Genomic DNA, 26,907 nt, shown 5'->3' on the forward strand with positions numbered 1-26,907 from the left:
CCCATCCCCGCTGTCACAACGCAGCTGGGTTCTGACACAAATCAATAGAAGCCGGATGACAGTGGGTTAGAGTTTATTTTCTTCACATAACAAGAGGTTGGTAGGCAGGGTCCTTAGTGTTTGAGCAGCCCTGCAGCCCTCCCATCTCGGTTAAGTTGGGGATGTGTCCACGCAACACTACCGGGTGACAGCCACGCGCCACTCTCCAGCCTCACTCGCCCAACAGCTCAGGAAGCCCTGCCTCCACAATCCCACCACTCACCCAAGGACTTCCTCTTTTGAGTCTCACTGGCCAGGTTAAAGCCACGTGGCCATATCCTAGCTCCGCAGTGGTCAGAGGGGCCCAGGAGCCACCCCCTCCGCCCCCCAGGTCCAAGCCGAAGTGGCAGCCTCCTTCCTCCACCTATGTGACGTCAGCTGGGCAGAGCAGCAGTAGTTTTAACGAAACCAGCGAGTTAGAAGGGCGCAGCGGGGCGCTCTGCGCCCCCTCACACTCCAGAGCAAGATAAAGTGCCTGTGCCCAGAGGGCTGCCTGCCCAGCTGGTTAGGAATCGGTGCCGTCCTCCTCCTCCGGCAGGATCTCCAGGCTGCTGTCTGGCTGCGGGGCTGTGTCCACAGGGGATGAAGGGACGGGTGGGACCCGGGTGGGAGACAATGGGAGTGGAGAGGCAGGGGGCGAGGGGCTACAGGCCTCTGCAGGCGGGGCGAGACCCAAGACCTCCTGCACATTGTGGGGCAGCTCCTGGAAAGTTGCGGGTAGGGAGCAAAAAGTTAAGAGGTTTGATCTGGGGAACAGGGCGGGAGGCTGCTGGGAGGGGTTAGGGACTCACCGGGCAGGCGGTCAGCTGCCGGTAGAGGGCCTCCGCCCGCGTCAGCACGTCCTCCACGCTCAGCTTCATGGTCAGCTCGTTAATGTGCTGCAGAGGGGGTGGGTCAGGCCTGCCTGCCTGCAGGCACTCAGCCACCACTGCCCCAGCGCCTACACTCTGCCTCGTGCTGGGGACACAATGGCAGGAGGACAGACCGGGCTGGCCCTCCAGGGGCTCACAGTGGAGCTAGGGCATCAAGGGGAGTCACGCTCTCTGCTTGCCAGAAGCAGGATGCTGTGAAGGGAAAGGGCACAGAGCTCCACACCCACAGCCGGCCCCAAGTAGTGCACTGGAGGAGGGCGGGTCCCCCACTCTGGCGTGGGTCACATGCTCTGTTAGGACACTGCTAGGGCCAAGGACTGGATTGGGTAGGAGAAAAAACAGACTTGGCCTCAGGGCCACAGTGCTCACAATTTAGCTAACCATACTTTCAGCAATCCTATTTTGAGTCCCTACTACTGAAAAGATGGCACAGGCAGTGCCAGACTCCAAGGAGTTCACCCCCAGGGGATGTGCCCCCATCCACACAGGGCAGGATGGGCAGGGAGAGGGTGGGGCCTAGACAGGAACCAGGGCTTCACCTTGAGGATTTCATTGGAGCCAAAGCCAGAAAGCATGAGGGTGTCACGCTCCATGTCCAGGATGGCGCAGGCCACCAGCAGGTGCAGGCTGGGGCCAGGGAGCCCTGTCCATAGCACCTAGGGGTGCCAGGGGAAGGGATCACGGCCAGCCTCTGCTTGAAGTCCCACCCAGATCTACCCACCCCTTGCCCAGCTCCCAGCCGCTCCCACTGGCAGAAGAGTCCTTTCTCTCAGCCCTCCCACCCAACCTGGCTGCCTACCTCCCACAGCCGAAGGACATCCGGGAAGGGGAATTCCCTCTTGAACCAGATGAGCAGCCACCGGAAGCAGAAGCAGAGAGAGCCAGAGTCCTGGGAGTCTAGGGGAGGGTTGGTGCTCAGCAAAGAGCAAGCTCAAAATCAACTGCAACCCTGTTCTAATTCACAGTGTGCCCAGCAGTCAGGCTGAGACTCTAGGAAGTCATCCTGGCTACAAGAACCTCCACCAGTCTAGGCCAGCAACTCATGGCCAGCATGGGAAGGCTTCAGAGGTGAGCCAGGAACGCTCTGTGCCAACAGGAACTTTCCCCACCCTGCCTTCCAGACTCCAGATGAAGTGAACGAGTTCCATGTTTCCCCCTTTGACATGGAAGGGATGCAGTGCCCTCAAGGAAAAAAACACCTGCTCAGTACTCGAAGCTGGTGGAGGTGGGAGGACCCTGGCACTCATGCAGGCTGCTCGCAAAACTGTAGGGTGACTCAACTTTCCAGGAAAGCAGTGATGGGGACAAGTATTTCAAAAGCTGTAAAAATACGTACTGCCCTGGATACAATTTCACTTGGAATTTAACCTAAAATTATCCAGACGATACACATTATGATGAAAAATGGTAACTGAAATGTCCCGCTGATCAGGCTAAATCCATCCTTCTACACCCTTAAGATGGACAGAAAACCCTGCAGTTAATAAAAGTGACAGTTTAGAAAACTCTTCATGACACGGCAGATAATGTGCAGGTGCCCCTGGCAGTGGCACGCACTCCCTCAGACTTAGTTCCCTTTGCAGTGAAGTGAGGCCAACTCCATCGCCCTCCCCAGCGTGATCCTAAATGTCAGTGAATCAATGTCCAGAGATAAGTTGACTGTCATCATCTGCATTCAAAAGAATACTACTACCAACAGTAATGTTTACTTTCTTTTCTTTACCTGAATTTCCTGCACTTTTTACTTGAACAAGCTGGGAAGAAAAACAAACCGTAAAGCCTGAATAGAGCCCAGACAACCAGTTTCCTGGCTTAAGTGAGAGAAGGCAAGAAATGCTAGGAGCCACGGCCAGGTCCTTCTCGGGAATGCATGGGCTTGGCGGGAGCCAGGGAGCCTGCTCCTGGGTGCGAGCGCATGGCTGCACTTGGCGACGTTTTGGACTGAACTGCAATCCTGCTTTTCCACGTAAGTTTGGGTTCTGAGTTATGCAGGGATGTTTCTCTTAGATCGGGACCAAACATCCTGGACACCATCTGTGGCCACTCTCAGAAACTCTCTGGCAAGGTCTGTGGCCCTGCCGGCCCCTGCCTATCTGCTAAGACACATACCCAGGAAGTCACAGAGCGGTGGGTCCAGCACCCTCAGGAGAAGCAGGAGTTGTCCGAGTTGTCGCTTCATCGTCTCCTGACTCTCCTCAAAGTTCCCGTGCTGCAGGAGGGAGGGTCACGTGAGAGGGTGGACCCCATCCATTGAGGGGACCTGTCTCCCACCCCTGCCGAGCCTCACCACGAGCTCCATGAAGCCACAGAAGCACCAGAAGGCATCCACCTCATTCTGAATGACGTAGAGGATCGGGGAGAGAAGATCACTCATACCCTGGACATAGCCTATGGGGACACGGCATCAGGGCCCAGCCCAGGCCCCCGGTACCCACTCCCCGCCAGAAACCCCAGTTCCCGGGCTGGGCCGCACCAAGGTCGAAGTGGTACATGCAGTAGGTGAGGAGGATGTCATTCAGCAGGCCCAGCCCCGGGTTCTCGGGACCCTCATAGAATTTGTTGGTTCTATCAGTGCGGCTCACGTCTCTCTCTGCAGGGACAGGGCACAGGCGGCAAGGGTGAGCAAGGCAGGGGGCCTGACCCTGCTGGCCACTGGCACCAGCTCCCACTCCTCTGTTGGCAGACTCCAGGCAGGTGTGGGTCAGTCCAGAAACCAGCTCGAACGCTTCACGCTCACCCGCTCACCACATCCTCCCAGCATCCGACAGTTACTAAACCACCCACAGATGGGGAAACTGAGGCCCCGGGAGGTAAATCCCAGGCCAAGATCTCACGGTGAGCAAATGGCAGACTTCACAGCAGGGAGCCTGGCTCCTCGCCCCCCGCCACTCCCAGGCTGCTCACCCCCCACTGCCCCCTCACTGCTTTCCCTCGGGCCGCCCCACCCGCGCCCCACCCCGCCCCCACCCACCGATGAGGCTGCGGTAGCCGTGCAGCAGCGAGTTCCTCCGCTCCTGCTCGGGGCTCACGGACTTCCACTGCAGCTTCATGCGGAAATACTCGTCCCTGAGGGGCGGGGGCGGGAGATGGGCGGTGACCCCAGCGCCTCTCACCCTCAGCCCGGCTCACCGCCCGGCGCCCCCTGCTGGCCATGCAGACCAACACCACCACGCTTGCCCTTGCCAACATCTCTCACCACACCGAACACCCTCGTGGGCTCTGCTGACAGGCTGTCATCCCCACTGGACAAGGGACCGAGTGGGGACAGAGACACAGCAGCACAATATATGCCAGGAATAAGGAGGGGGCCCTGTGGGGTTAGGAAGCCTCCTCAGAGCAGACATGGTGACAGGATGGTGCCACAGTGAACACAACCCTGGAGGTGGGAGACACGCGGCTGGGTTGCCACCTCTCTTGTGTGAGGGTTGAGGCCCGTCATGTGCCATCTTGTAACTAGTGTCTGGGTAGCAAAGCCATCTGCACCAGGCCGTGCCTGGTGCCGAGGCCAGGGAGGCAAGAGGCTGAAGCCAGGCAAGGAACCGTTCCTCACTTACGTTTTCTTGCGCACATGGGCTTTGTGCTCCTCGGCTGAGCCCTCCCAGCTCAGATACCCCAGGAGGAACTTCCAAGCCTCGCGCCTCAAGCCAGGGCTCAGACCCTGGGGGGCAGAGCGGGGCAGGAGCTTAGAGGCGCCTCCCCTTGGCCACCCGCCAGCCCTGCCGAGCTCTCCACACCCAACCAGTGCCTCACCCCTGAGAAGATCCGGGCCTTTAGCATGGGGACCTGCTGCAGGCGGCCCTCAGGGCCCACATGCTGGGCCCACTCCTCCTCTGTGACCGGAGGCGCCCGCTCCACGGCTGGCCGCGGCCCCAGCTCCACCTGTAGGACACAGCAAGTGAGCCCAGAGGCGCCCCCAGGGCTGCCTAACCTCCAGACCACCTCCACGTCAGCTCAGAGCCCTCTGAACTTGATGGACGATTAGCCATCAGGGAAGAAAGCGTCTCCTGCCCTTGGTCAGCAGCAAAGAAAGAGCCCCCCAGTCATCATAAGCCCCAGGTGCAAGCACTTCCCTCGTGCACCCCACTGGGGCTGGTGCCATTAGAACCTCTGAGGCCCAGGAGGTGCAGCCAGGTGCCTGAGGTGACGGCCAGAAAACAGTGTGACCGTCCAGATACTCACACAGGAAATGACCTCGAACCCAGGCTCAGGCTCGTCATCAGGGGGCAGAGGCAGGTCAGGGGAGGCCCCCTCTGGGTGTGGCTGCAGGGCTCCCCGGAAGAAGTTGGTCACTCGCGAGAAGCTGCTGAAGGTGGTGGAGTAGGGGTCCTGGAGGAAGCGCTGCAGGCAGGGCCGAAGACCGGTCACAGGTCGCCCTACGCCAACTGCCCCACCCGTCCCTGTCCACGGGCTCCAGGCCTGGCCCTGGGGACACTCACAGACACCACGTTGGAGCTGTCCTGGTCGAAGAGCTGGAGGTGGTGGAAGGAGTTGGAGAGGGCCGAGGAGTCGTGCGGGAAGACAAGGTAGAGGCGGGAGTCCTGTGGGGAGCTGGGCGGAGGCGCTCGGTGACACACACATAGGGCCCGGCCCACATCTGCATCCTCCCCTTCTAGTCACAGCAACCTGACTGCCCTTGGGAACCCCCCACCTCAGGCTGAGACCATCCAGGGTCGGGCCGAGAGGCAGCCCTCCATGCTGTCGGCGTGCAGGGACAGAGGGACCTTCTGCCCGCCGGGGCTGGGGGCCCCAGAGGAGGATTCAAACTCAGAGGGAAAAAGGGCAATTCTCCTAAACAACCTGGGACCCAGATGCTGCCTGAAATCAGACTACCCTGCGACACTGTGGTCACTGACATGAGGCGAGCCCCTCTTCCTGCCTTTAAGTCAGTCTGTTTCCTTCACAGCCCTGAGAGGCCAGGCTGCAACTGCAGAGGGCCAGGGCCTGGCACAAAGGCAGCGAGGGGAGAAGGCTTACCTGGCCAACAGTAGGTAGCGACTGAGGACACGGAGTAGGGCACGTGTGCCCCCGCGGTGAAAGTGCAGGGCAGGCAGGGAGCCCCCGGCCTGGGTCACCAGTACCAGGTAGGCCCAGCTGAGGCCCGGCTTGGACCGGCGGATGGACTTGAGCTCCCCCAAACTCACCGAGAAGGCCCAGGAGTCCCGGGGGGAGCTGGGCGCTGCACCTGTGGGGACAGCACAGGTTGGGAGCAGACACTGGGAACCAGCGCCATCTCCCAGGAGCCGCATTACGAGCCAGATGCAGGCCTTGCCCTGGGGGAGCTCTGGGTTCCCTCATATTTGCTCAGAAACACGACTGCTCCAAAATCTCCCCAGGCTCCCCCTGGCCCTCAGAACGAACACTATTCCTCAACCTGGCACGACAGGGCCCTCTGGTCTGTCCCCTGCCCCCTGCCCATCTCCCTCCAACCTTCTCTTTACTCCAGACCCCACACTCAAATCACAGCGACAAGCCTGTGGTTTCCTAAGCACTGTGGCACCCCAGGCCTGGCCCTGAATGCTGCTCTCTGCAGGACAGAAGGCTCCCAATCACCTCCAGGGCCGACTACACCTTCCTGGAAGGCTCCTCCACCTGCCCGGGCGCCTGGACACCTCCGCTGCTCCCAGCACCCTGTGCGACTCCAGGACAGCCCAAATCACCCGGCCACCCTGCAGCCATCATTCCCACAGCACGGAAACTTCAGGAGCAGGACTCACGCCAATGAAGGAGCCCAGCAGAACAGCAAGCTTGCACACGCTGGCCACCCTGGGCCCGGGCTAGGGACGGTGCTGCGCCCTCCCACTCTCCGGGGACCGGAGAGCCATCCCAACTGTGGCAGCAAAGCCATGACCACTGAGGGAAGACGCGTCTCACCCACCCCCAGGGCCCCAGCCCAGCCTACCTCTGCTGGGCTCTGAGGGCCGGGGCTGAGGCCGCACAGTGCTGATGACGGCCCAGTCGGGCTCATAGCCAGGGTCAAAGGTGGGTTCCTCCTCAGAGGTGCAGGAGTCACCCCCACTGGCATCCTTGGGGGAAGAAAGGAAAAGAGTGAGGGATGGTGAATCCAGTTTCCAGATCTGAGCTGAGAGGCCACCATGGAAGGTAGCCCCACTGAACAAAGAGGGAAACTGCGGCACAAAGAGGGCACACAGCGCTTGCTCAGGGGCACCCGGTACAGCCAGGGATTGGGGCTGGGCCAGGACTCCAAGCCAAATCCCTCAGCCCAGTGGCTCTACCCAAAGCACCACGGCGGAGGAGCTGCGCTCAACAGCCAGACTACCTGGGGCCACAGCACTTAAAGTAGCCCATGGCTAGGGCAACTCATTCAAAACCACCATCAGCGACGACTCTGCTAGGTTAAAAGATAGCTAACAGCAAGCGCTGGTGAACACACAGAGAAACTGGAACTTTGTACACGGCTGGGGGAATGGAAAACAGTGCAGCTGCTATAGAAAACAGTCTGGCAGCTCTTCAACCGCTTAAACATGGAGCTGCCAGATGGATGAGCAATTATCCCTCAGTACATTCCCAAGAGAAATGAATACAAATGTCCCCGAAACTCACAAATGTTCAGAGCAACATTATCCATAATGGCCAAAAAGTGGAAACAACCCAACTGCCACCACACTTTGTCACAGGTATGGACATGTAAGAAAAAAACACATACACAGAGAGTTCAGTATTATCTGAACCACACCACACAATTTAAAATTTAAAAGTCTTTAAGTGAGGAAATCAGTGTGTTTCACAGTGTTCACACATTTTCGCAACTCGGTGAAACATGTTGATTCCCCCCTTTCCCCTCCTGTGGCCTCTGGAACCACTAATCTTCTCTAGAGTTGCCTGTCTGGACATCTCCTGTAAGTGAAATCGTACAATACGTGGTACTTTATGACTGGTTTCTCTCACTTAGGGTGCCTCAGGGTTCATCCATGCTGCAGCATCTGTCAGCACTTAATTTCTTTTTATTGCTGAATAACACAGTAGCCCCTTGACCTCCACCTACTCAACCAGGGGTATCTTCACAGACCCCAGTGGATGCCTGAAACCGCAGATAATACTGAACCCTCTGTGTATGTGTATGGCAGGTCAGTTCTGCAGGGTCATCCTGTTTCTCTTGCACTACCAAACATTCTATAATCCTCCACTTCTCTGCATTTATTCCCTTGCTGTTTAAAATAACTGGAGTGTTTGGGGACTCCTCCAATGAAACCAGAAGGACTTAGACTGCAGGCCTACCCAACAGCCATTTCTGCTGCTGTTTCCAGGCTGACACAGGCTCCCACAACAGAAACCGAAATCTCCCACTATGCCTTTTCCCAGCCTTCCCTGCAGTTCTGAGTGGCCTAGGGACCCAATTCTGACCAATGGGAGCTGAGAGGACATCTGTAAAGAGTTTGAGGAAGGGAAATTCCTGATAAAAAGGCATGTAGCAGAAGAACACCCTATTCAGGCCAGCCTTTGGGTGCTATTGAGAGAGAATATGGTGTTTGGAGCCAACCAGGGCCATGAAGGGAGTCTCTGGGACACCTGTCCACGAGGGTGCTGAACCAATCCTGGCCAAACCATCCCTGCCTTCAGTGTTTGGTGAGATGGAGAATTCGATGATTTCCCTGATGTTTACACAATGTTAATGAGAATGAATAGTGCTGGTTTGCAAATATTACAGTTAATATGGCAAGATCTTAGGTTATTGGACAAAACTGGCTGTGTGGAGCCATGCAACTAGTTCTGGACAAGGGGCCAGTCTTCTAGGACGGACTGTTTCATTGCCAGGCCAAGACCTCTACCACTCTCTTTCCCTCTGCTACGAGGAATGTTGACTTTTAAGATGGTGACTTCTCTAGCAGCATGCTTCCTTGAATAATCATCTTGAGCAGAGCTCCTTAGCCAACCTGCAACACACATGTATAGTGAGCAAAAACAGTCAAAAAGGCTGGAGCCCTACTGGACCACGAAGGAGCCTTGAGGACACCGCGTGTTGAGGATGGCACTACAAAGATGGAAGGACATGGGTGATGATAACACGTGAACCTCTTCTGCTAACTTTTGGGCTTTTTTTTAATAGGAGAGAGACGAACTATCTAGCTTGGGCCACTGGTATTCCTATTTCTATTCCACACAGCTAAAAGCAACTCCTAACCAATGCAGAGAGTCTCTAGGAAATCTCGTGCTTTTCCTGATAAGACAGAGATGACTGGCATTCTGCTCATCCCCTTCTTCCTGCCATTAAAGGAGATTCAGTGGCTGCAGCTGAAACAGCCATTTAAAGGCCACTAAGGCAAGCACAGGAGGGTCTCAGCGATCCAGGGTCTCATGTCACCAAGACTTGCAGCCCCAAACCTCTTGCCGTCTTTTGAGAGGACAGAAATAAGCTTGTTTGCATAACCTGTCGTCCCCGATTCTGTGCTCCTCGGAGCTGAATGTGTCCTAAATACCTATGTGCCCTTCCTGCTGAAGCCCATCTCAGTGGGTTTCTGTTATTTGAAAATAAGAATGCAAAGAAGGCACCAACACTTTCAAGAAAAGCACTCAGACTGCCTCCAAGGTTGGTGAAAAATACTGAATCCTGATTGCTTTTTTGCCAACCCTATGAAGCCAAATCCCTCGAGGGTGCTCTGGAATTTTCATTTGTAGCCCCCACTTCACGTCATTCAAAGCCCCACCACCCCAGTTGAGGCTTCAAATCCTTTCTTCCTGGCCCATCACATCAACCTCCTCCTTGACCTCCCAGCCTCCAATCTCCCTCCATTTGGTCCTTCAGTCCATCCCCCCATGTGTCCCTAAAGGGGCTTTCCATACCCACACCCTTCTCCTCCCATGGTTCCCCAAGGCTCCCAGAAAAAACTCCAGGCTTCTCAGCCTGGCATTTCAGACCCAACCACCATTCCAGCAAGCCCCTCTTCAGAGATCGCCCACGTCCCCTGTGCCCTGACACACTCCTCCCCCATCCCTGAAGTACCCTTTTGCCCACTTCTCCTTAGATTCCCAATCCAAACAACTGCTCCCCCAGGAATGGGTGGAGCTCTGCCATCAAGAGTATCTGGGTTCAAATCCAAGTTCCAACACCACCTGCTTTTTTGACTTTGGGAAAAGAGCTTCCTCTCATTGTGCCTCAGTTTCTCAAAAACAAAATGAGGGTGGGGGCTTAGGCAGGGTCTGGGTCATTTTCATCTCTGGGTCCCAAAACTGTCTGGGACAGGGGCTGGCAATGAGAAACCTCAGGAAACATCTGGTAACGAGAAGGGTGAGGTCCTGTACCTGGGGATGGAAGGAGTACTGGTAAGTGAGCAAACAGCCTCATTCAGGTCCTGTTCCCTCTCCGGACATGAAGTTAAGACTGCCCCAGAGAACACGACACACCCCTTCAGGTTCTTAAGGGCTGAGGGCCCATGGAACCCTAATCCTCAAGTTGAGTTGCCCTCTTGTGCCCGGACAAGACTCTTCCAAAGAGCAAAGGTGGGGAGGGGGCAGCTGTCCTCATGGCCACGAATCTCAGGGTGTCTGCTTTCTTTCCTTGAATGGGCATCTTCAACCCATTTCACAGAGAAAAGGGACCCAAGGAGCAGAGAGAACCTAGATCCCAACCAGGGTCAAATATGCCTCGAGGCTAGGTCAGGGAATGGGAATGTGCCCAGGTCCTTAAAGGCTGCCTAGAGCTAGAAAAAAGCAAGTGCGGAATGGGTAAAGGAGGACAGCCTACCTTCTTGGAGAAGAGAATTTGGGTGGAATCTCCAGCCTCCTCTACAGGAGCCCAGTTCAGGAGGACGTCATTGTCCTGGGGGTAGGAGAGGAGGTATTAGGGGCGCTCTTCTCCAAACTCCCCAAACTATACATCTGAACTTCTTCCCCAGCCTGGACCCTCCAGCCTCACAAAGCCCACCTATCCAACCAGTTGCCACTCTCAGTCTTCCTAAAGGCCCACCGCTGACCTCCAGACCATATTCCTACAGACGCCGCCTTCATCTCGCTCTGGGCCTGCCCGAACCCTGCTCCCTCCCGACCCACCTTCTCCACCACACGGATAACGCCAGCGATGAGAGAGTCCGGGTCTTGGTGCTTCTTGGCACTGGTGTGCAGGTACACGCCTCCCTTCTCAAACACCACCTGGGGACAGCAACCAGTGAGGGGCGTCGCCCAAGCGCCAGCCTAAACCGAAAGGGGCGTCGCCCAGGAGAGCCAATGGGAGCGGGCAGGGGAGGAGCTATTCTCAGGGGGCGGGGCCCGGGAGACCATTGCTAAGGGGTTGGGGTGAATGATGAGGCTGGAATACTAGCTAGGTGGCCGGAGACTGGGGACTGAGGGTTGGCGAGGGGACGAGAGCATTCCGAAGAGGGTGAGGTGCAAGAGCATCTCAGCTGCCCAGGGGGCGAGGCTAAGAAATGTGGGTCTTTCCTAGGGCAGTGGAGGGGACGGTGACAGCGCGTTTATAAGAGAATGGTGTGTTTGCTAAGGCTGTCAGGCCCTCAGAGCCCCGGCACGGCCTGAGGAAGAAGCCGACCACCGGAGAGGGGCGTTTCACATAGACGGAAGCGAAAGAATTTGTCCTCAGTGCTTACCCTGTAACCGGCTCCCTCCATAGCTGCGGCCGAGGCCCCACTGCTTCGTCCCCCTTCTTTTCCGGGTCAAAGTGCGGTCACATCCGGATAGGAGACTCCCCTCAAACTGGACAATGGTTGCGCCCTTGCCTGTTCCAGAACAGGAGTGGGTGTAACCATCTTTTTCAGAATAGGGTGGTGGCACTTGAATCACGAGAATTTAAGTCACACGGCGCAGACGCTAAAGGTGTAGCAAGCCAGCGAGAGTGCGCAGGCGCAGTGCTACCGACTTGACCACGAAATAAACAAGGGGGTGGGTCCAAGAGCTCCACCCACTCGCTCAAGCCCTCTCCGGAACACCTACTTCTTTCTCCATACTGTGTACTGGCAAAGAAGCCTGGAAGATGCCATTTTGTTCGAGGGCAGAGCCAAGGCAGGTCACCTGCGGTCGTGTTAATGCGGAGCAGTCCCATCTCTTTGCGGGGCTTGACACTGTGATTCTGGAAAATAAATGGATAAAGGAAAAGAAGGTGAGAGGAGCTGTACATCATAAGAGACTCTGAGGGGCTCGGATTAACGGGATGAGTCCATCAGTAGCCCTGTGAACGAAGCAGTCCCAGATGAATTTGTGATTCACGGTCGAGACAAAGCGGTCTGAGCCGCCAAGTTGAAGCTGGGCAAACCGAAGCAAAAAAAAGCCGTGTTGGATCTTTGCCAGGCCTGGTGCTGAAGGATAGCTGGAGAGCCCAAAAACATTTTGGGCAGATGATGCCAGGCTGGCTACCATATCATTAACGGCCATTGCTTTCCTTTTTTGTGGAAGAGGTTGATTATGGGTAAAGGACGTCAGGTCGCTTGCCTGAGTGTACTGTGGTCCTTAGTACCTGTGTGGGCAGCCATATTTCTTGGGGACAAATCGAAGCGGTGTAGGCTTGTTTCTGAGCAAGCTATGGGTATCCTGCTGTCACCATTGCCCCACTGCGATACAGTGAAGCGCCTGTGGCCGCCATCTTGGTCTCGGGTGGCCCCGATTTGGGAGGTGGAATAGGAGGAGAGGAGGAGGGCCAACCATGCGGAAGTGACGCGCTGCGCCGCCATGTCTTTTGAGGGCGGTGACGGCGCCGGGCCGGCCATGCTGGCTACGGGCACGTGAGTGGAGGCGACGTTGTGAACCGCGGTGTGGGGAGGATTTGGCCGTCTAGGAGAGAGGGGCGCTGGGACGGAGAGCCGCCCGCGGGAGGGGTATGGCCTGGGTAGATCAGAGGGCAGAGATCCCCTAGCGACCTTACGCTGAGCGGTGGAAAGGAGTCGCCTGTGGGAATCGTCATGTCTGACCCGAGACAAAGCCTAGACAGCCCTACCCTCCGGTTTCCACCCACTGGGATGCTTAATTTGAGTGTGGACTATATCCACAGAGTCAGGGGGTTGCTCTGGGGTACTCGGGGCGCCCCTCGCCCATCCAAAGGCGGGACTTCCGGTTCTGGCCCCCACCTGGGCGGGATTTCCTGTTTTCTTCCTAGAGAAGTGGGTCTTCCCTGGACCCCAGGACGAGGTGGGGAGGTTACCGAGAGGTCGAGAAGGAGCCCGTTCACCCTTACCGTCTTCATTCCTTCTGTCTTTGGCGGTGGCGGGGGTTGGGAGGGAATTCCAATTTGACAGGTGGTTGGAGGGGGACTTGACTAGCAACCCTCATTCCTTGAGGGACTTTTCGTTTTCTCTCACCTCTTCTAGACTCAGTTTCCTCCCTTCACCTCCTCACCTCAGGCTAAGGCTAATCGCTGTACTTCTCCTCTCCCGATTCTGTGGGACACAAGCCTCACTTCCTTTCCTCCCAAATCTTGAACTCCTCCATTTTGGGAGTGGGGAGGGTCTGTCTCTCCATCCCTCAGCTCCTTGGGGGAAACAGGACTTCTTCCAGAAGCTGAAGGAGCAGAGACTCTGAGGTCTTAGCTACTTTCCTTTTGGGTAACTGTCTCCAAGGGACACCACCCCCTCCCTTGACCCAGGTCGTGGCAAAGAGGTCTGCATGAGTCACTCTCCTCCTTTTGGCCCATGCCTCCTCTCTGGGGTCGGGGAGGGGGCCCATAGCACTGTTTTCAACCTCATGGCTATTGTAAGATCTAGGACAGAGAGGAGTTTAATTCTGATGTCCCAAGGAATTGATAGCCCCAGGCCTAGTCGTGCCAGGCTGTGTGACCTTGGACCAGTCATTTCCCTGCCCTAAGCCTTGGTTTCCTCCTTCAGGAGATAGGGATGACCCGAGGAGTGTCCTTGAGAACTTGAGCACCTCCCAGTTCTGTTGGGTGTTGGAGTTAGGCAAACAGCAATTTCAGCCCTGCCCCCTGCCCATCTAGCCATGTGCCTTGGCCAGTCTGTAGGCTCTCTGAGCCTCACTCTCATCCCGGCCTGTAATGTGGAACCTTCAGGATAAACTTGCTGTGGGGTCTGTCAGGAATGGTGCTGGGCATGCTCTTGCTGTGTGGCTTCCAGGAAGGGCTTTGTACTCTGTGGGCCTTAGCTGTCTTGTTTGTGCAGTAACCGCTCCCACCTTGATGGGTCAAGGAGGAGGTGAAATGACAGGTATAGAGTCCCTGCACGGAGAAGGGGCTCAGCAAACGCTGGCTTCTGTAGTCATGAATCGCAAAGGGCGTGCAGATTGAAATTAAGCTACTATGGACCCTAGTGGGCTGGATCACAACCCTGCTTGAACCCCAGTGATGGGGTGCCCAGTGTCCCAGCAGCCCTGGCTCAACCACTGCGGTTTACAGGTGGGGCAAAAGTGAGGCACAGAGAGGCCCGCTGAGTGGGCCAACATCATACAGCAGATTTGAGACAGGGCAGGAAACCAGCTCCCTTGCACCTTGGTCTTTTCACCTCGTAAAGAAATGTATCCAGCAAATTGTTGGCTTAGGGCAGACCTGTCCTGGGGCACAGATTCCTAACCCCAGGGAGCTCATGGTCTGATGGAGGAGGCAGACAGGTACAGCTGTCACCAGCTCAAGTGACATGAGCTGTACTGGAGTGAGCCCAGGGCATTGTGGGTGCAGGGAAGGCCCCTGGTTTGTCCTGGGGATCAGGGAAGACTTACAGAGGAGCGGCTGAGACAGTGTTGTAGGAAGTTCAGAAGCCTCATGGGTGGAGCCCAGGCACAGAGAGCAGCTTGCATGTCATTTTCTTCTCAGTCTCTGCTCACGTGTGCCAGACAGGGTTTATGGCTCAAGAGATGAATCTGACAGGCCCGCCCCTGGGGGGCCTCCCACACTGGCTGGGGAGATGGCTGTGGGTCCAGACAGAACTCCCCAGAGAGATAAGTGCTAGAATGGGGGTCACTCAGACATCACGGGAACCCCAAGTGGGGGACTGCCCTGATCTAGCGGTGAGGGAAAGCTCTTTCCATGCTAGGGGGAGTGAGAGAGTCACAAGTAAGGGGGACACATGATCCAGGTATGGGGATCACCTTGACCAAAGGCTTCAGGTCTCAGAAACCTGGAAGGCTGTGAGGCGGGGTCAGGGCCACACTGGGCAGGCCCTCCGTGCCAGGCGAGGCTGTGACCTTGTCCTAGGTGCTGGGGAGGGGCGGCATCAGCTCAAGGGGCCGAGTGCTGACCGAACTCTAGTCTGGGAGGCTCCAGAGGAGGCAGGAATGATGGTGGTCCAGTTCAGCACTGTCCCACAGAAATAGCAGCCACACGTTTAATTTCAAGTTTTCTATAAGCCACATTAAAAAGTAAAAAAGACAAGATGGAATTAATTTTCACCATGTATTTTATTCAGCCAGTATGTCTAAACTGTCATTATTTCAACACATAATCAACATCAGATTGCTGTATTTCACATCCTGCTTTTTTGTACTAAGTCTTCAAAATATAGCAGGGCCAAGAGGAGAGACCAGGGCTCTGGGGACAGGGCGGGGCTGGGGGGGTTGAGGATGGCGCCCTGAGGTCTGGTGGGGAGGAATTCCCCTGGGGGTGTAGCAGTTTTGGGGAAAGACACTGAGCTCGGCTGGGACCAGGTGGATAGGAGGGATGGGAGTGGCGTCCCGGGGCAGGGGGACACATGGGGCTGGGTGGGGAGAGCACACGCGGTCAGCCAGTCCTCAGCCTCTCTGTCCTGCTCTGCACCACAGGGCGCGGATGGCGTCAGGGCACCCCGAGGAGCTGTGGGAGGCCGTGGTGGGGGCTGCCGAGCGCTTCCGGGCCCGGACGGGCACGGAGCTGGTGCTGCTGACCGCTGCGCCCCCACCCCACCCCCGCCCGGGCCCTTGCGCCTATGCAGCCCACGGCCGCGGAGCCCTGGCCGAGGCTGCCCGCCGCTGCCTCCATGACATCGCCCTGGCCCACAGGGCCGTGGCTGCCACCCGGCCCCCCGTGCCCCCACCAGCACCACAGCCGCCCAGCCCTGCACGGAGCCCACCCCAGCCTACCCTGGCCAGGGAGGAAGATGAGGATGATGAGGAGCCAACAGAGACAGAGACTTCTGGAGAGCAGCTGGGCGCCAGTGATAACGGAGGTAGTGGGGGTCGGAGGCCGGGGCTGGGGTCGGGCTGTGGTTTGGCACATTGCCTCCGGGCAGATTTTCCTGGAGGGGTGGGACTTTCTTGCTCATGAGCCCTGGTATGCTGTGGCAGCTGCAGTCTCAAAGAGCATGGGACCAGGCTGGTTTGCCTGTGACTCGTTGTGTGACCTTGAGCAAGTCATTTCCGCCTTCTCAGCCTTGGTTTCCTTTTGCTGTGTCCTGGGGCCAGCTCTGTGCTGGGAGTTGCTGGGAAAGACACAAAACCCAGCTCAGGTCCCTGTGGAGGCTGTGAGGTGTAGAGTCTTCCTGAGGCAGGAGTGTGACAGGAATTGTTTCCAAATCTGGGGTGCCTGTGAGATTGTGAGAACAGAGACAGGAGTTGGGAGTCAGGATATGAGCAATGGCTAAGGAAGCCAGGGAGATAGCAATTGGCTGTTGTAGAGGGACTCTGGAGATTGGATACTTCCAATAGACTGTACTGTAACATTAGGGCTTTGATGAGTGAGTAGGAGTTTGCAGGGGGGGTGCTCAATAAATATGAGTTACTTGTTTATTGTTACTGCCAGTAAGTGGCTTCCTCACTGTAGCTGGAGAAAACCCATGGAGGGTTAAGGGCAGACTCAGGAGCCAGGTGGCTTGGGTTCAAATCCTGGTGACACCATTGATTAGCTGTGGGACTTAAGGCAAGTGGCTTAAGCTCTCTGTGCCTCCTGGTCGCATTTGTCCAACAGGGATCATTATCATTTCATATTTCTCTCTTCCTGTATTTTGAGTCAGTTCATCCCAAACAGATCTTACAGATTTCAGGGTCATCTGACCAGTTGCCTTCACCTGAGGGTGTAACAAAGAGACAGAAACTGGAGGTTTCTTCCTGCCGATGACCAAGCAGATAACCAGAGGAACAAGTGTTCAAGGCTGAGGGAATGATAATTCCAGAAGCCTCAAGGCTTGCAAGGGCCTGGCCAGTGCAGGGAGCAGGGAGGCAGTGCAGGAGCGGGTAGCTGACTGGCCTGGGCCTCTAATGCCATCCACAGGGCTCTTTGTGATGGATGAGGATGCCACACTCCAGGACCTGCCCCCTTTCTGCGAGTCAGACCCTGAGAGCACAGACGGTGAGTGATCCAGGCTGTCCCCATCCCTGGGGGAGCAGGGAGGCCTGAGACCAAGGCAGGGGCAGCGGCTGAAGTCCACCCTGTCTCCCAGATGGCAGCCTGAGTGAGGAGACCCCCGCCGGCCCCCCAGCCTACTCACTGCCCCCGGCCTCGGCCTTGCCCACACAGCAGTATGCCAAGTCCCTACCTGTGTCTGTGCCTGTCTGGGCCTTCAAGGAGAAGAGGACAGAAGCACGGTCATCAGACGAGGAGAACGGGCCGGTGAGGGGCAAATGGGAGGAGACGAGGAGGATGGTGGGAAGGCCCCAGGCGGGTTCTCGGGCCAGAGCCCTGCAGTTTTACTACTGCAATCTTATGTGTCCGAGCGCCTTGTGGAGAACGCCCACTCGTTCCCTGGAACAACCCCATTTATAGAATACCTGCAGTGGGTGAGGCACAAGTGTTTGGCGTCCCTTCCAGGTGGGGAAACAAGTTCAGAGGGGTCAGATCATCTTCCACCCCCACCCCACGTATTCCGGGCCTTCCAGGAATTTGTCCCACTCCCACCCCCTTGTCTTCTGTTCCTTGCATACGATCCTACAGGAGGCGTTCCTGGGCTGGCCTGGGTGGGTCCTCGTCACCCATCACTGAAGTTCCCTGAAGCAGAGGGGAAACTGAGGCTCTGAGCTTGCATGTGACTTCCCCAAGACTCAGCCTGTTAAGCGGCAGGGATGGGCTGGAATCCTTGCTTTTGGGAAGGAGCTATGGACTGCTCAGGAGGAGGCTGTGGCTTCGTGCATCCCCCTCCCTCCGGTGCCTCACAGTGCCCTCATGCACAGACTGGCGGGGGTCCCTCAGCTCTCACGGTCCTTGTTTGCCACAGATGGAAACAGTTCATTAACTGAAGGTTAAAGGCCTGAGCGCTGGGTCTCCGAACCAGCTCAGGTTATCTTCTGCCGTGGTCTCTCCTGTAGGATCGTGTGCAAGGAACAGAAGACCTGGGCCAGGCCCAGCTCGGGGCAGTGGCTCTCAGGGAGGCAGCACTAGCTGCTGGGGAGCAGGGGCTGCAGGCAGGATGCCAGGACCTCTCCTGGGTGGAGGTCCACACGGAGAGGGAGTCTTTCTATACGGCACTGGCAACGTGATCTTTCTTTAGCAATCACTGCCGAATGTCTCAAATCCCGTTATCAGCACTGTTTTTCAGAGGGGGAGGTTGAAGCCTAGGGACGTGAAATCCCTGTTGACAGGTAGTACGAGGCAGAGGCCTGGTTGGAACACGACTGAATCCTAAACCCAAGTCCTTCCACGTGAGACCCCCTGGGTGTGCAAAGCCTTGATGGTCTGCAGACAAGCAGAATGTCCACTGCCTGAGAAAGAACTAGAACAGTGGTGGACAGGCAGCCGTGCTTGCACTTAGGGTCACGCCAAGAAGAGGAGGAGGGGGCGGGAAAGCTTCTTAGAAGAGGTGGTGTTTTGAGTCAGTAAGAAGGGTCCTACATGGAGCAAGACAGGGTGAAGGGCTTTCCTGGCACTGGGCATCCCGGGGCAATAGTGCTGGGAGAGTGTGGGGGGTGGCTGGGGCCCAGGGTGCAGGCGCTAAACGCGGGGTTTGGGAAGGGTGCGGAGGTGGCCGCTGTGGGCGCTGACCGCGTCCCGGTCCCCGCAGCCCTCCTCTCCAGACCTGGACCGCATCGAGGCGAGCATGCGCGCGCTGGTACTGCGGGAGGCCGAGGACACCCAGGTCTTCGGGGACCTGCCCCGGCCAAGGCTCAACACCAGCGACTTCCAGAAGCTGAAGCGGAAATACTGAGGTCCTGGGAGGGAGCTTCCAGGCCCGGCGTCCGCCCTGCCGCACACTACACCCCAGCCCCGCCCCGGAGCCTGCCAATCCGAGTCAGATCCGGGACTGGCCTCCCCAGGACTGACCGGTCCCCGCCATACGCTGCACCCTTTCAGCCCTCCCCTCCCTATCCAGTTTCCTGAATGGGTCTGTCGCCCCCTTCTCAGCCCAGCGACAGATTCTATTAAGGGATTGGCCCTGTGGGCGACGTGGGTAGTTCTAAGCCCTAAATGGGTCAACTCCGTCGTTTTCCGCTTAGTGACAAGGGCTCTGCTCGCGGGCATTGGCCCCATCCCTGGAAGACGGCCAAGCCCGAGGATTGGGCATTGGCACACCCCTTCCCCCCAGCGAAGTGGCAGCTCCTTCGTTTGATTGGGTCGACCCCGAAGGGCTTGACCAATCCGCTGAGAGTCACTATCCGCCCTTCCTGGGCTCTCCCATCTGATTGGCTTCAGCCTCGGGGCGTGGCTGAGCCCTCCTTCGCCCAGGATCGGCCTGCGGCCTTAATTTACGTTCTTTTACACTACTGGGGCTGGGGTCGTTTTTGACCTAGTCCTGACAATTTGTCCTTCTGACCCCCTCCTCAGGGATGGTTCAGACCTGTCCCTGCGTCTGATGCCCTCTCATTGGTTCCATCCCACAACAGCCTGCCAATCGAAGCCCGTCCTTGCTTGCGTCCTGGACGGCACCAGCCTCCCACCCCTCTCCCCCCACCCCAACAGGTGCCTTAAAGGATCCTCGTCCACCCAAAGTTGGGGGGGGCAGAGGCCCTCGCTCTCCGGCCCTGGTGTGGGGGAGAGACTGGGGGATGGGGATCGGGAGTTGGGAGGGCTATCTGAGATTAAAGAGTTTTACCTCTGACAAATAAGTATGAGGCGTGTTGGGGGAGTTCATTTAACATTTCTGAAGCCGAATAGCTCATTGTCACTGCAAAACTGGGAGTTACAATTATTGTCCCCATTTTACAGATAAGAAAACGGAGATTCACCGGGTGGGAGGGAGGATTCCAGTCCTGTGTGGCCACGGAGGCCCAGTCTTCAGGGGTTTGAGTGTTGGACTCAGAACGGTTTTTTAAAAAACCACTCTCCTGACTCTGTGTCACAGAGTCCCCAGCAAGGCTAGGAACTTCCAGCTGAAACCGGGGGTTTTATGCCTTAATATAAGAGATCTGGAGGTTAGAGAACCAGTGGCACCTGGTGCGAGGTTAGGACTATGTTAGGTACATGGAATCTCCATCTCCTATCGGATCACTGCCAGAGGAATGCTAGTAATAGACAAGATTTAAACAGGGCGAACTGCCAGCCAAACATTTTATAAGTTATTTACATACGTTAACTCCTTTAATCTTACAAGTAACCCCACGAAGTGAAAAACGGTTATCCCGACTAAATGAGAAAATTGCGGCATTGAGGGCCTGGGGTGCTGTCAGGGGTCAGGTCAGGGTATCTTTAACTCTCAATGATTACCAAGTGGACAAGAGAATTTCCTCCCGCTGTAACTAAGAGGATGAAAAGTAGAGTTCAACGTGGAAATAGGAAAATGTGAACAGAACACCTCTCCCTACTGGTCTGAGCCTGCCACTGCAGCAGGAGAGATGAAGGTCAGATCTGCGGAGGGACCGTAAGGGCCCGCGATCCGGAAGGGTGGGGCTAATGTGGGAGGAGCCAAAGACTCGCCCGCTTCGGTAGGACGAGTCATTTCCGTTCGCCGAGGAACGGAGAAATCCGGCGGCGGAGTTGCGGGCATAGTGCCTCGGACAGGACTTCAGTGGTCGGAAGTAGCAAGTGAGCCCGACCGGGGGGCACGGGTGAGCTTGGGGTCAAGTTGGGGGTGCACGCGAGGTTCTAGGCCTTTGCCCTAGGCCTTAGGGGTCTAAGCTCTCCCAAGGGCCTGAGCGGGGCGTCGTCGCCAGGGAAACAGCGCGAGGCCGGGGCCGGCCAGTGGGCGGGATTTCCGAAGACTAGCGGATTAAGGGAACTGGTGGAGCGGTAGAGAGGAGGCGGGGCTTCCTGCAGCAGCTACTTCTCAAACCTATTCATCTACTTCCCTTAGGCCTGCCACCGGGATGGCCGCGGTGGAGACCCACGGCCGCCTGTGGCTGGAGAGCCCCCTTGGGGATGCGCCGCCCATCTTCCTGCCCTCGGACGGGCAGGCCCTGGTCCTGGGCCGGGGACCTTTGACCCAGGTTACCGACCGGAAGTGCTCCAGAAACCAAGGTGGGCGGGGCCTGAGCTAGAGGGGTTGTGGTGGTCCCGGAGCGGGAACACAGCCTTTAGGGAAGATGGACAGCAATCCAGTTAAGGACATACTTGGCCACCAGGCGGGATTGCGTGGTGCAGCCAATCTTGACGTTGGTAGGTGCCCTCTAGGGAGCACAGGAAGAGACAGGCTGTGCCTGACCTGAAACTAGCCAGACTCGGGGAGGAGATGGAGCCAGTCCCGAAGACAGTTGTCACTGGGCAGAGCGTGCTCACCGTAAAGGTTTGAGTCAAGTCCTGACCCTTGTCAAAGAGAGACGATCCTAAGGAGAAAAGTGCATGTTGCTAAGGGGCCAAGCCAAGGAACTGCACCTGGCCACTCATGAAGAAGCCATTCTATACAGAAAAATGCCCTCCCTATCCCTTGGGGAGGATCAACGTCACAGTCAATCCTAAGGCCTTTATCTGGCTACTGCAAGGAGTTAGCCAATCCTATTTAGAAATACTGCCCCCTCCTCCTGAATGGATGCTGTAGCCCTATCCTGTGACCTGAAGCTGGCCATGTTCCCCAGTACTAAGGGAGGCAAATCACACAAGGATGCATTCTGATTCCACTCACTCAACCCTCAGTGGAGCTGGTCGCAGACGTGGAGAGTCGGACCGTCTCCGTGAAACAGGTACCAGTTCCTCAGCAAGGGGCATCAGGGATCGCGGGGTTGGGTCAGGGAGGTATCGCAACCCAGCAGGGAACAGGCCCATCGCAAAAAATCTGGCAGGGAGGAAAGAGGGCGTGGCTGGTAAAGTCGCTAAATTTTGCCAGCTTCCACGGGGTATCCGTCCACGTTTAAATTGTATAACGATGGACGCCTGTGACTTTTCCAAACCCCTGATTGGTGGTACACAGTCTCAAGAGGCAGGGTTTAAGGGCCTCATTGGCTGGTGGAGAAAGGCAAGTCCTTTCCCCGGTTATGTGATTGGGGGAGGTTACCGGTAGGGGCGGAACTAGTCTCCCGTTCCTCCCTCTTTTCTTGCAGCTGGGAGTTAACCCCTCAACTGCCGGAACCCAGCAGCTGAACCCGGGGTCGGAGGGCTCTCTAGGCGTGGGGGACACCCTGTATTTGGTCAACGGCCTCCACCCGCTGACCTTGCGCTGGAAAGAGGCCTGCACGCCAGAATCCCAGCCAGACACTCCACCGGGCAGCCCTCCAGTGGTCCCAGAAGAGGAGGATGTTGAGCCGCAGATAAAGCGGATGCGGAAGTCATCCCCTGGATGGGAGAGCTTCGAGAAGCTGCTGGTTTTCACATCACCTGGAGTGAAGCCCCGGGGCAAGGTTAGGGCCAAGCTGAGGCGGAGGGATTCCCCCACAGACTGGGGACTCAACCCCAAGTTTTTGCTGTGTGCCTCTGGGCAGGTCATTCAACCGCTTCCACTTAGTCTTCTGAGAAATGGACTTGCTGACAAATTCAGGTATTGTTGTAAGCGATGTGTGTCATCTGCCGGACCTACAGTAACTGCCTAGTAACCATGGCAGTGATCGTGATCAGCTCAGCAGGAGCTATGAAAACGAGCATTTCTTAGGAACAGAGAGACTTGACTGAGTCGAAGTGCTTTTATACCAAGTTACCGAGCCTCAAATCTCTCACCAGTAAAATGATGAATTCGTGAAAAGCGGGTGGCACAGTCCCTGACGTGCCATTGGCATGCAAACAAAACCTAGCTCCTGTTTTTATTTTCAGGGTTATTAGTATTCTGAGGCAGAGAAGCTCCGGGAAGGCGGGTAGGAAGGATATAAACTCCCTTTTAAAGATTGGAACACTGAGGGGTTGAGGAGGACCAAGAGACCGCAGAGTAAAGAGCTCAGGCTGTGGTCTAGAGTGTCGGGGATGTGTCCCTACTGTGCCTTGTCCTTGTGTAAGATGTGTAGGCACCCTGTGACTCGGTTTCCCCACCCGGAAGGGGCGGGCGGTCATAGTCCCTGCCTTTGCAGGATTGATGTGAACCAGCCATGAGTCAGGGGGGATCAGAGGCGTAACAGTGCTACTGTTCCCCTTTTCTGGATGCCAGGTGGCCGGCTTTGATCTGGATGGGACCCTCATCACCACACGCTCTGGGAAGGTCTTTCCCACTGGCCCCAGTGACTGGAGGTGATACGAGGCAGGAGAAAGGGTGAGTGGGGCCCCCTTCAGGCCCCAGGTCACCTTAATGCTTCCCCGCCCCTCCCCCCACAGGGTCTTGTACCTGGAGATTCCGCGGAAGCTACGAGAACTGGATGCCGAAGGCTACAAGGTGCGTGTGCGCAGTGGCCAGGGCGCCAGGCAGGCGGGGGCTCTGGTGAGGACACTAAGTGACATCCTTCTGCTCCCCAGCTGGTGGTCTTCACCAACCAGATGGGGATTGGGCGTGGGAAGCTGCCTGTAGAGGAGTTCAAGGGCAAGGTGGAGGCTGTGGTGGAAAAGCTGGGGGTCCCACTTCAGGTATGGCTTTCGAGGGAGCCTGAAGGGTTACGCTGAGGGCAGGGGCCCAGAAAGAGGGCCTGAGAGCCATTTGGGGCTGTGCGGGGCAGAGATCCTGGGTGACTGGGAGTGGGGGAGCCGGTAGAGTTCTGGCAAACCCACCCACAACAGGGATTTCTGGGGATGCTGGAAGCTCTCTTTGGATTGGTGAGGGTTGGGATAGCATCCTGGGTACCCCTGTGCCCTTAAAGGACCCAGGTGCTCGAGGAGGAGCCAGGGATGGAGTCAGACCGCTGTCCTGTCCACAGGTGCTGGTGGCCACGAACGCAGGCTTGTACCGGAAGCCAGTGATTGGCATGTGGGACCATCTGCAGGAGCAGGTGAGCTGCAGCCTCTCGCTCAGGCCTCCACTTGCCCTCCTCTTCTGTCTCTGCAGCCCCACACTCTCTACCTAGCCTGCCCACTCCAGGTCTCTGGTGTTTGGCCTCTTTAACTCATCTCCTGCCCTGGTCCTTTATCTTCTCCATTTTTAGCAGTCATGTCCTAGTGTTGGTATACAAGGCCAATGCTCTTAAAATGAAAAACAGTGACTGAGAACTATCACCCAGTTCGTTCATTCGTGTGCATTTGTTCTGAAGTTCAACAGCTTCTTGAGCTAAAGATATTAGTGAACAAGACAGACCTGCCAGCTCCCAGGACACTTGCATACCAGTGAGGGTGACCGATTATAACGTAGACTAATGTGTCAAATTGTGGGTGGGAAGCAAGGGTGCCCTTTTACCTACTGTGCTCAGGGAAGGCCTCGCTCAGATGCCATTTGAGTAAAGGTCTACAGCTGGTGAGGGAGGGAGTCCTGTGTGTATCTAGAAAGATATTCCCAGGTGGGAATAGCAGCAAGTGAAAAGGTCTTGAGGCCTGGTGTGTTTAGGTACAGTGAGGAAGTCCCTTTGGCTGGACCTGAGTGTGGGGACGGGGAGAGGGCAGGGCATGGGGTCAGAGAGCAAGGAGGGGTCCGGTTGTGTAAGGCCTTCTGCCCCCCCACCACCCTGTGAGGATGTGGCTTTTTCTCTGAGTGAGGCATCCACCTGGGTTGGGAGGAGCCCTAAATGGGAACCAACGCCCTCTGGTGGTCATGTGGGGAGCAGACGGGCCAGGGCGGAATCGGACCGGCAAGGTGTTTCAGTAGTCCGGGATGGAAGTGGCAGGGGAGGGGACCAACAGGATTTGCTGACGGATCGCATGTGCGGCATGAGAGGTCGGAGGTCAGGCCTCACACAGGTGCCAGGCCAAGCTCAGACTCCCGGAGGAACCCGGTGCTTTAGGGGAACTGATTGGCAGTAGGCTCCTCACTGCCTGTTCGCACTGACTCTTCCCAGGCCAACGAGGGAATGCCCATCTCCATCGGGGACAGCGTCTTTGTAGGAGGTAAGGGCCTGGGGCTGGGGGGAGTGGGTGGGCTGTGGGCCCCAGGGTGCTGGTAGAGATGGGGTGTGTCCTCCGTGTGTTACAGACGCAGCCGGACGCCCAGCCAACTGGGCCCCTGGGCGGAAGAAGAAAGACTTCTCCTGTGCAGACCGCCTGGTGAGGCCCCTGTACCCCACCCCGAGCCCAGGCGTCAACCCTCCCTGACCTCTGCCCTCACCCCCAGTTTGCCCTCAACCTTGGCCTGCCTTTTGCTACACCGGAGGAGTTCTTTCTCAAGTGGCCTGTGTCCAGCTTCAGTCTCCCAGCCTTTGACCCGGTGAGGCCCGCCCAGTGGAGTGGGAGGCATGGGGGTGGGATGGAGACCCCCCTCATCACGGCCGCCCTTCCCAGAGGACTGTCCCCCCCACAGGGCCACGCTGCCTTCCTGAGGCGAGCTCCCTCCTCAGCTCTGACCCTGAGGTGGTTGTCGCCGTGGGATTTCCCGGGGGTGAGATACCCTGACCCCTGCCCTCCCCAGGCAGCTCCCACCCCCACCCCCACCCCCACCCCCACCCCCGGGCTTGGTCTCGGGCTCCGCTGACGCCGCCTCCCTCACAGCTGGGAAGTCCACCTTCCTGCAGGAGCATCTCGTGTCAGCTGGATACGTCCACGTGAACAGGGTGGGTGTCTGGGCTGAGCGCAGTGGCCCCTCTGGCTCTGCAGCCCCGCGGCCTCCCCCACCCTGGTTTTCTCCCAGCTGCCTCCCGCCTCTGCCTTCTCCTCCTCTGGTCTCCGCTCCCCCAAACCTCCTTCCGGTGTATCCCTGTCTCCCACCCTCAACCTACGCTCCTTTTTCTGGGTCTGCCACCCTGCCCCTCCTAACCCGTTCATGACTTGCTGTCTGCCCCCAGGACGCTCTTGGCTCGTGGCAGCGCTGCGTGGCCAAGTGTGAGGCAGCCCTAGAGCAGAGGAAGCGGGTTGTGATTGATAACACAAACCCCGACCCCCCGAGCCGGGCCAGGTACCAGGGCCGTAGGGGAGGCCTCCGTAGGCACGGCCCAGAGCCCCTTACCAGCCGGCACCTCCCTGTGTCGCAGGTTCATCAAGTGCGCCCGCGGAGCAGGCGTCCCCTGCCGCTGCTTCCTCTTCAGCGCCACCCTGGAGCAGGCCCGCCACAACAACCGGGTGAGCGCCATCCCCCTGCCCCCTGCGCTCCCCACCGTCTGGGTCTGACCAGCCCGACCTCTGCCCCTGCAGTTCCGGGAGATGACGGGCTCCTCTCACGCCCCCGTGTCCGACGTTGTCATGTTCGGCTACAGGTAGGCACCCCCCCCCAAGCCCCCCCACAAGCAAGCACCAGGGGCCGGGCTGGGCGTCCCCAGCCTGACCACCCTCCTCACCCTCTGCTGGCAGGAAGCAGTTCGAGGCCCCGACGCTGGCTGAAGGCTTCTCGGTGATCCTGGAAATCCCTTTCTGGCTGAACGTGGCCCCACAGCTGGAGCGGCTGTACCGCCAGTTCTCGGAGGGCTGAGCCGCCCTACACCCCCACCCCCCCCACCCCCCACAATAAACTGGTTTTCAGCAAGCTTGGCCAGCCTGTGCTGTGGAAGGGTGGTCCACATGGCCGCCCCTGGGGTTGCCAGGGTAGGCACTGCTGGGACCACCGCCGCTCCCGAGGCGGGATGGGGCTTCTCAGGCTGTGGCCGCGGGTTGGGAACCCCAGATGGCGGGCCCCAAGTGGGGCTCTTATCTGCATGTGGCTGCCCAGCTGCAGAGCTGCTGACAAGCCTGCATGACCCACCCCGGGTTTGGCAAGCCTGGCACGTGACCCTGACAAGAGCTGGAGCTCAGATACTGTAAGTGAGAAACTGCCCACTGGACACGGCCCCGGGCTCCAGCAGGGTCCTGCGGCACACGAGCACCCCCGGAGGCAAGTCCCCCCCACCCCACCCCCGCCTG

General features: G+C 57.5%; 3 protein-coding genes across 9 annotated transcripts; 2 read left to right on the plus strand and 1 right to left on the minus strand.

Annotated features, from left to right (window-relative positions):
* Positions 1 to 56: 56 nt before the first annotated feature.
* On the minus strand, positions 57 to 11,945 carry TBC1D17 (TBC1 domain family member 17). 3 transcript variants are annotated; one of them, XM_036885607.2, is made up of 18 exons: positions 11,811 to 11,945; positions 11,468 to 11,596; positions 10,917 to 11,015; positions 10,612 to 10,686; positions 6,811 to 6,934; positions 5,886 to 6,093; positions 5,348 to 5,459; positions 5,091 to 5,249; positions 4,662 to 4,790; positions 4,466 to 4,569; positions 3,883 to 3,977; positions 3,385 to 3,501; positions 3,199 to 3,299; positions 3,021 to 3,120; positions 1,711 to 1,808; positions 1,451 to 1,567; positions 831 to 917; positions 57 to 742 (listed from the first exon to the last, which is right to left on the minus strand). In XM_036885607.2, exons 2-18 carry the CDS (start codon positions 11,486 to 11,488, stop codon positions 545 to 547), a joined length of 1,944 nt encoding a protein of 647 aa, XP_036741502.2. In that variant the 5' UTR covers positions 11,489 to 11,596; positions 11,811 to 11,945; the 3' UTR covers positions 57 to 544. The 3 variants fall into 3 exon arrangements, with proteins under 3 accessions (XP_036741502.2, XP_036741503.2, XP_057348789.1); XM_036885608.2 differs by lacking the exon at positions 11,811 to 11,945 and having other exon boundaries at positions 11,468 to 11,666; XM_057492806.1 differs by lacking the exons at positions 57 to 742; positions 831 to 917 and adding an exon at positions 924 to 1,103.
* On the plus strand, positions 11,861 to 19,761 carry AKT1S1 (AKT1 substrate 1). 3 transcript variants are annotated; one of them, XM_036885620.2, is made up of 5 exons: positions 11,861 to 11,976; positions 15,573 to 15,955; positions 16,996 to 17,073; positions 17,165 to 17,334; positions 18,719 to 19,761. In XM_036885620.2, the coding sequence occupies exons 2-5, from the start codon at positions 15,580 to 15,582 to the stop codon at positions 18,860 to 18,862; spliced, it is 768 nt and encodes a 255-aa protein (XP_036741515.2). In that variant the 5' UTR covers positions 11,861 to 11,976; positions 15,573 to 15,579; the 3' UTR covers positions 18,863 to 19,761. The 3 variants fall into 3 exon arrangements, with proteins under 3 accessions (XP_036741515.2, XP_036741512.2, XP_036741514.2); XM_036885617.2 differs by lacking the exon at positions 11,861 to 11,976 and adding an exon at positions 12,425 to 12,595; XM_036885619.2 differs by lacking the exon at positions 11,861 to 11,976 and adding an exon at positions 12,560 to 12,688.
* Positions 19,762 to 20,306: 545 nt separating this feature from the next.
* On the plus strand, positions 20,307 to 26,533 carry PNKP (polynucleotide kinase 3'-phosphatase). Of its 3 annotated transcripts, none has more exons than XM_036885610.2 (17): positions 20,323 to 20,699; positions 20,945 to 21,108; positions 21,721 to 21,767; positions 22,125 to 22,421; positions 23,156 to 23,235; positions 23,320 to 23,377; positions 23,458 to 23,565; positions 23,796 to 23,924; positions 24,921 to 24,969; positions 25,055 to 25,125; positions 25,193 to 25,285; positions 25,360 to 25,456; positions 25,567 to 25,628; positions 25,860 to 25,969; positions 26,046 to 26,133; positions 26,206 to 26,267; positions 26,362 to 26,533. In XM_036885610.2, exons 2-17 carry the CDS (start codon positions 20,958 to 20,960, stop codon positions 26,477 to 26,479), a joined length of 1,620 nt encoding a protein of 539 aa, XP_036741505.2. In that variant the 5' UTR covers positions 20,323 to 20,699; positions 20,945 to 20,957; the 3' UTR covers positions 26,480 to 26,533. The 3 variants fall into 3 exon arrangements, with proteins under 3 accessions (XP_036741507.2, XP_036741505.2, XP_036741506.2); XM_036885611.2 differs by having other exon boundaries at positions 20,339 to 20,699; positions 23,853 to 23,924; XM_036885612.2 differs by lacking the exon at positions 26,206 to 26,267 and having other exon boundaries at positions 20,307 to 20,699.
* The last annotated feature ends 374 nt before the right edge of the window (positions 26,534 to 26,907 follow it).

Source organism: Manis pentadactyla, chromosome 15, assembly GCF_030020395.1.
Source record: "Manis pentadactyla isolate mManPen7 chromosome 15, mManPen7.hap1, whole genome shotgun sequence".
Classification (NCBI taxonomy): domain Eukaryota; kingdom Metazoa; phylum Chordata; class Mammalia; order Pholidota; family Manidae; genus Manis; species Manis pentadactyla.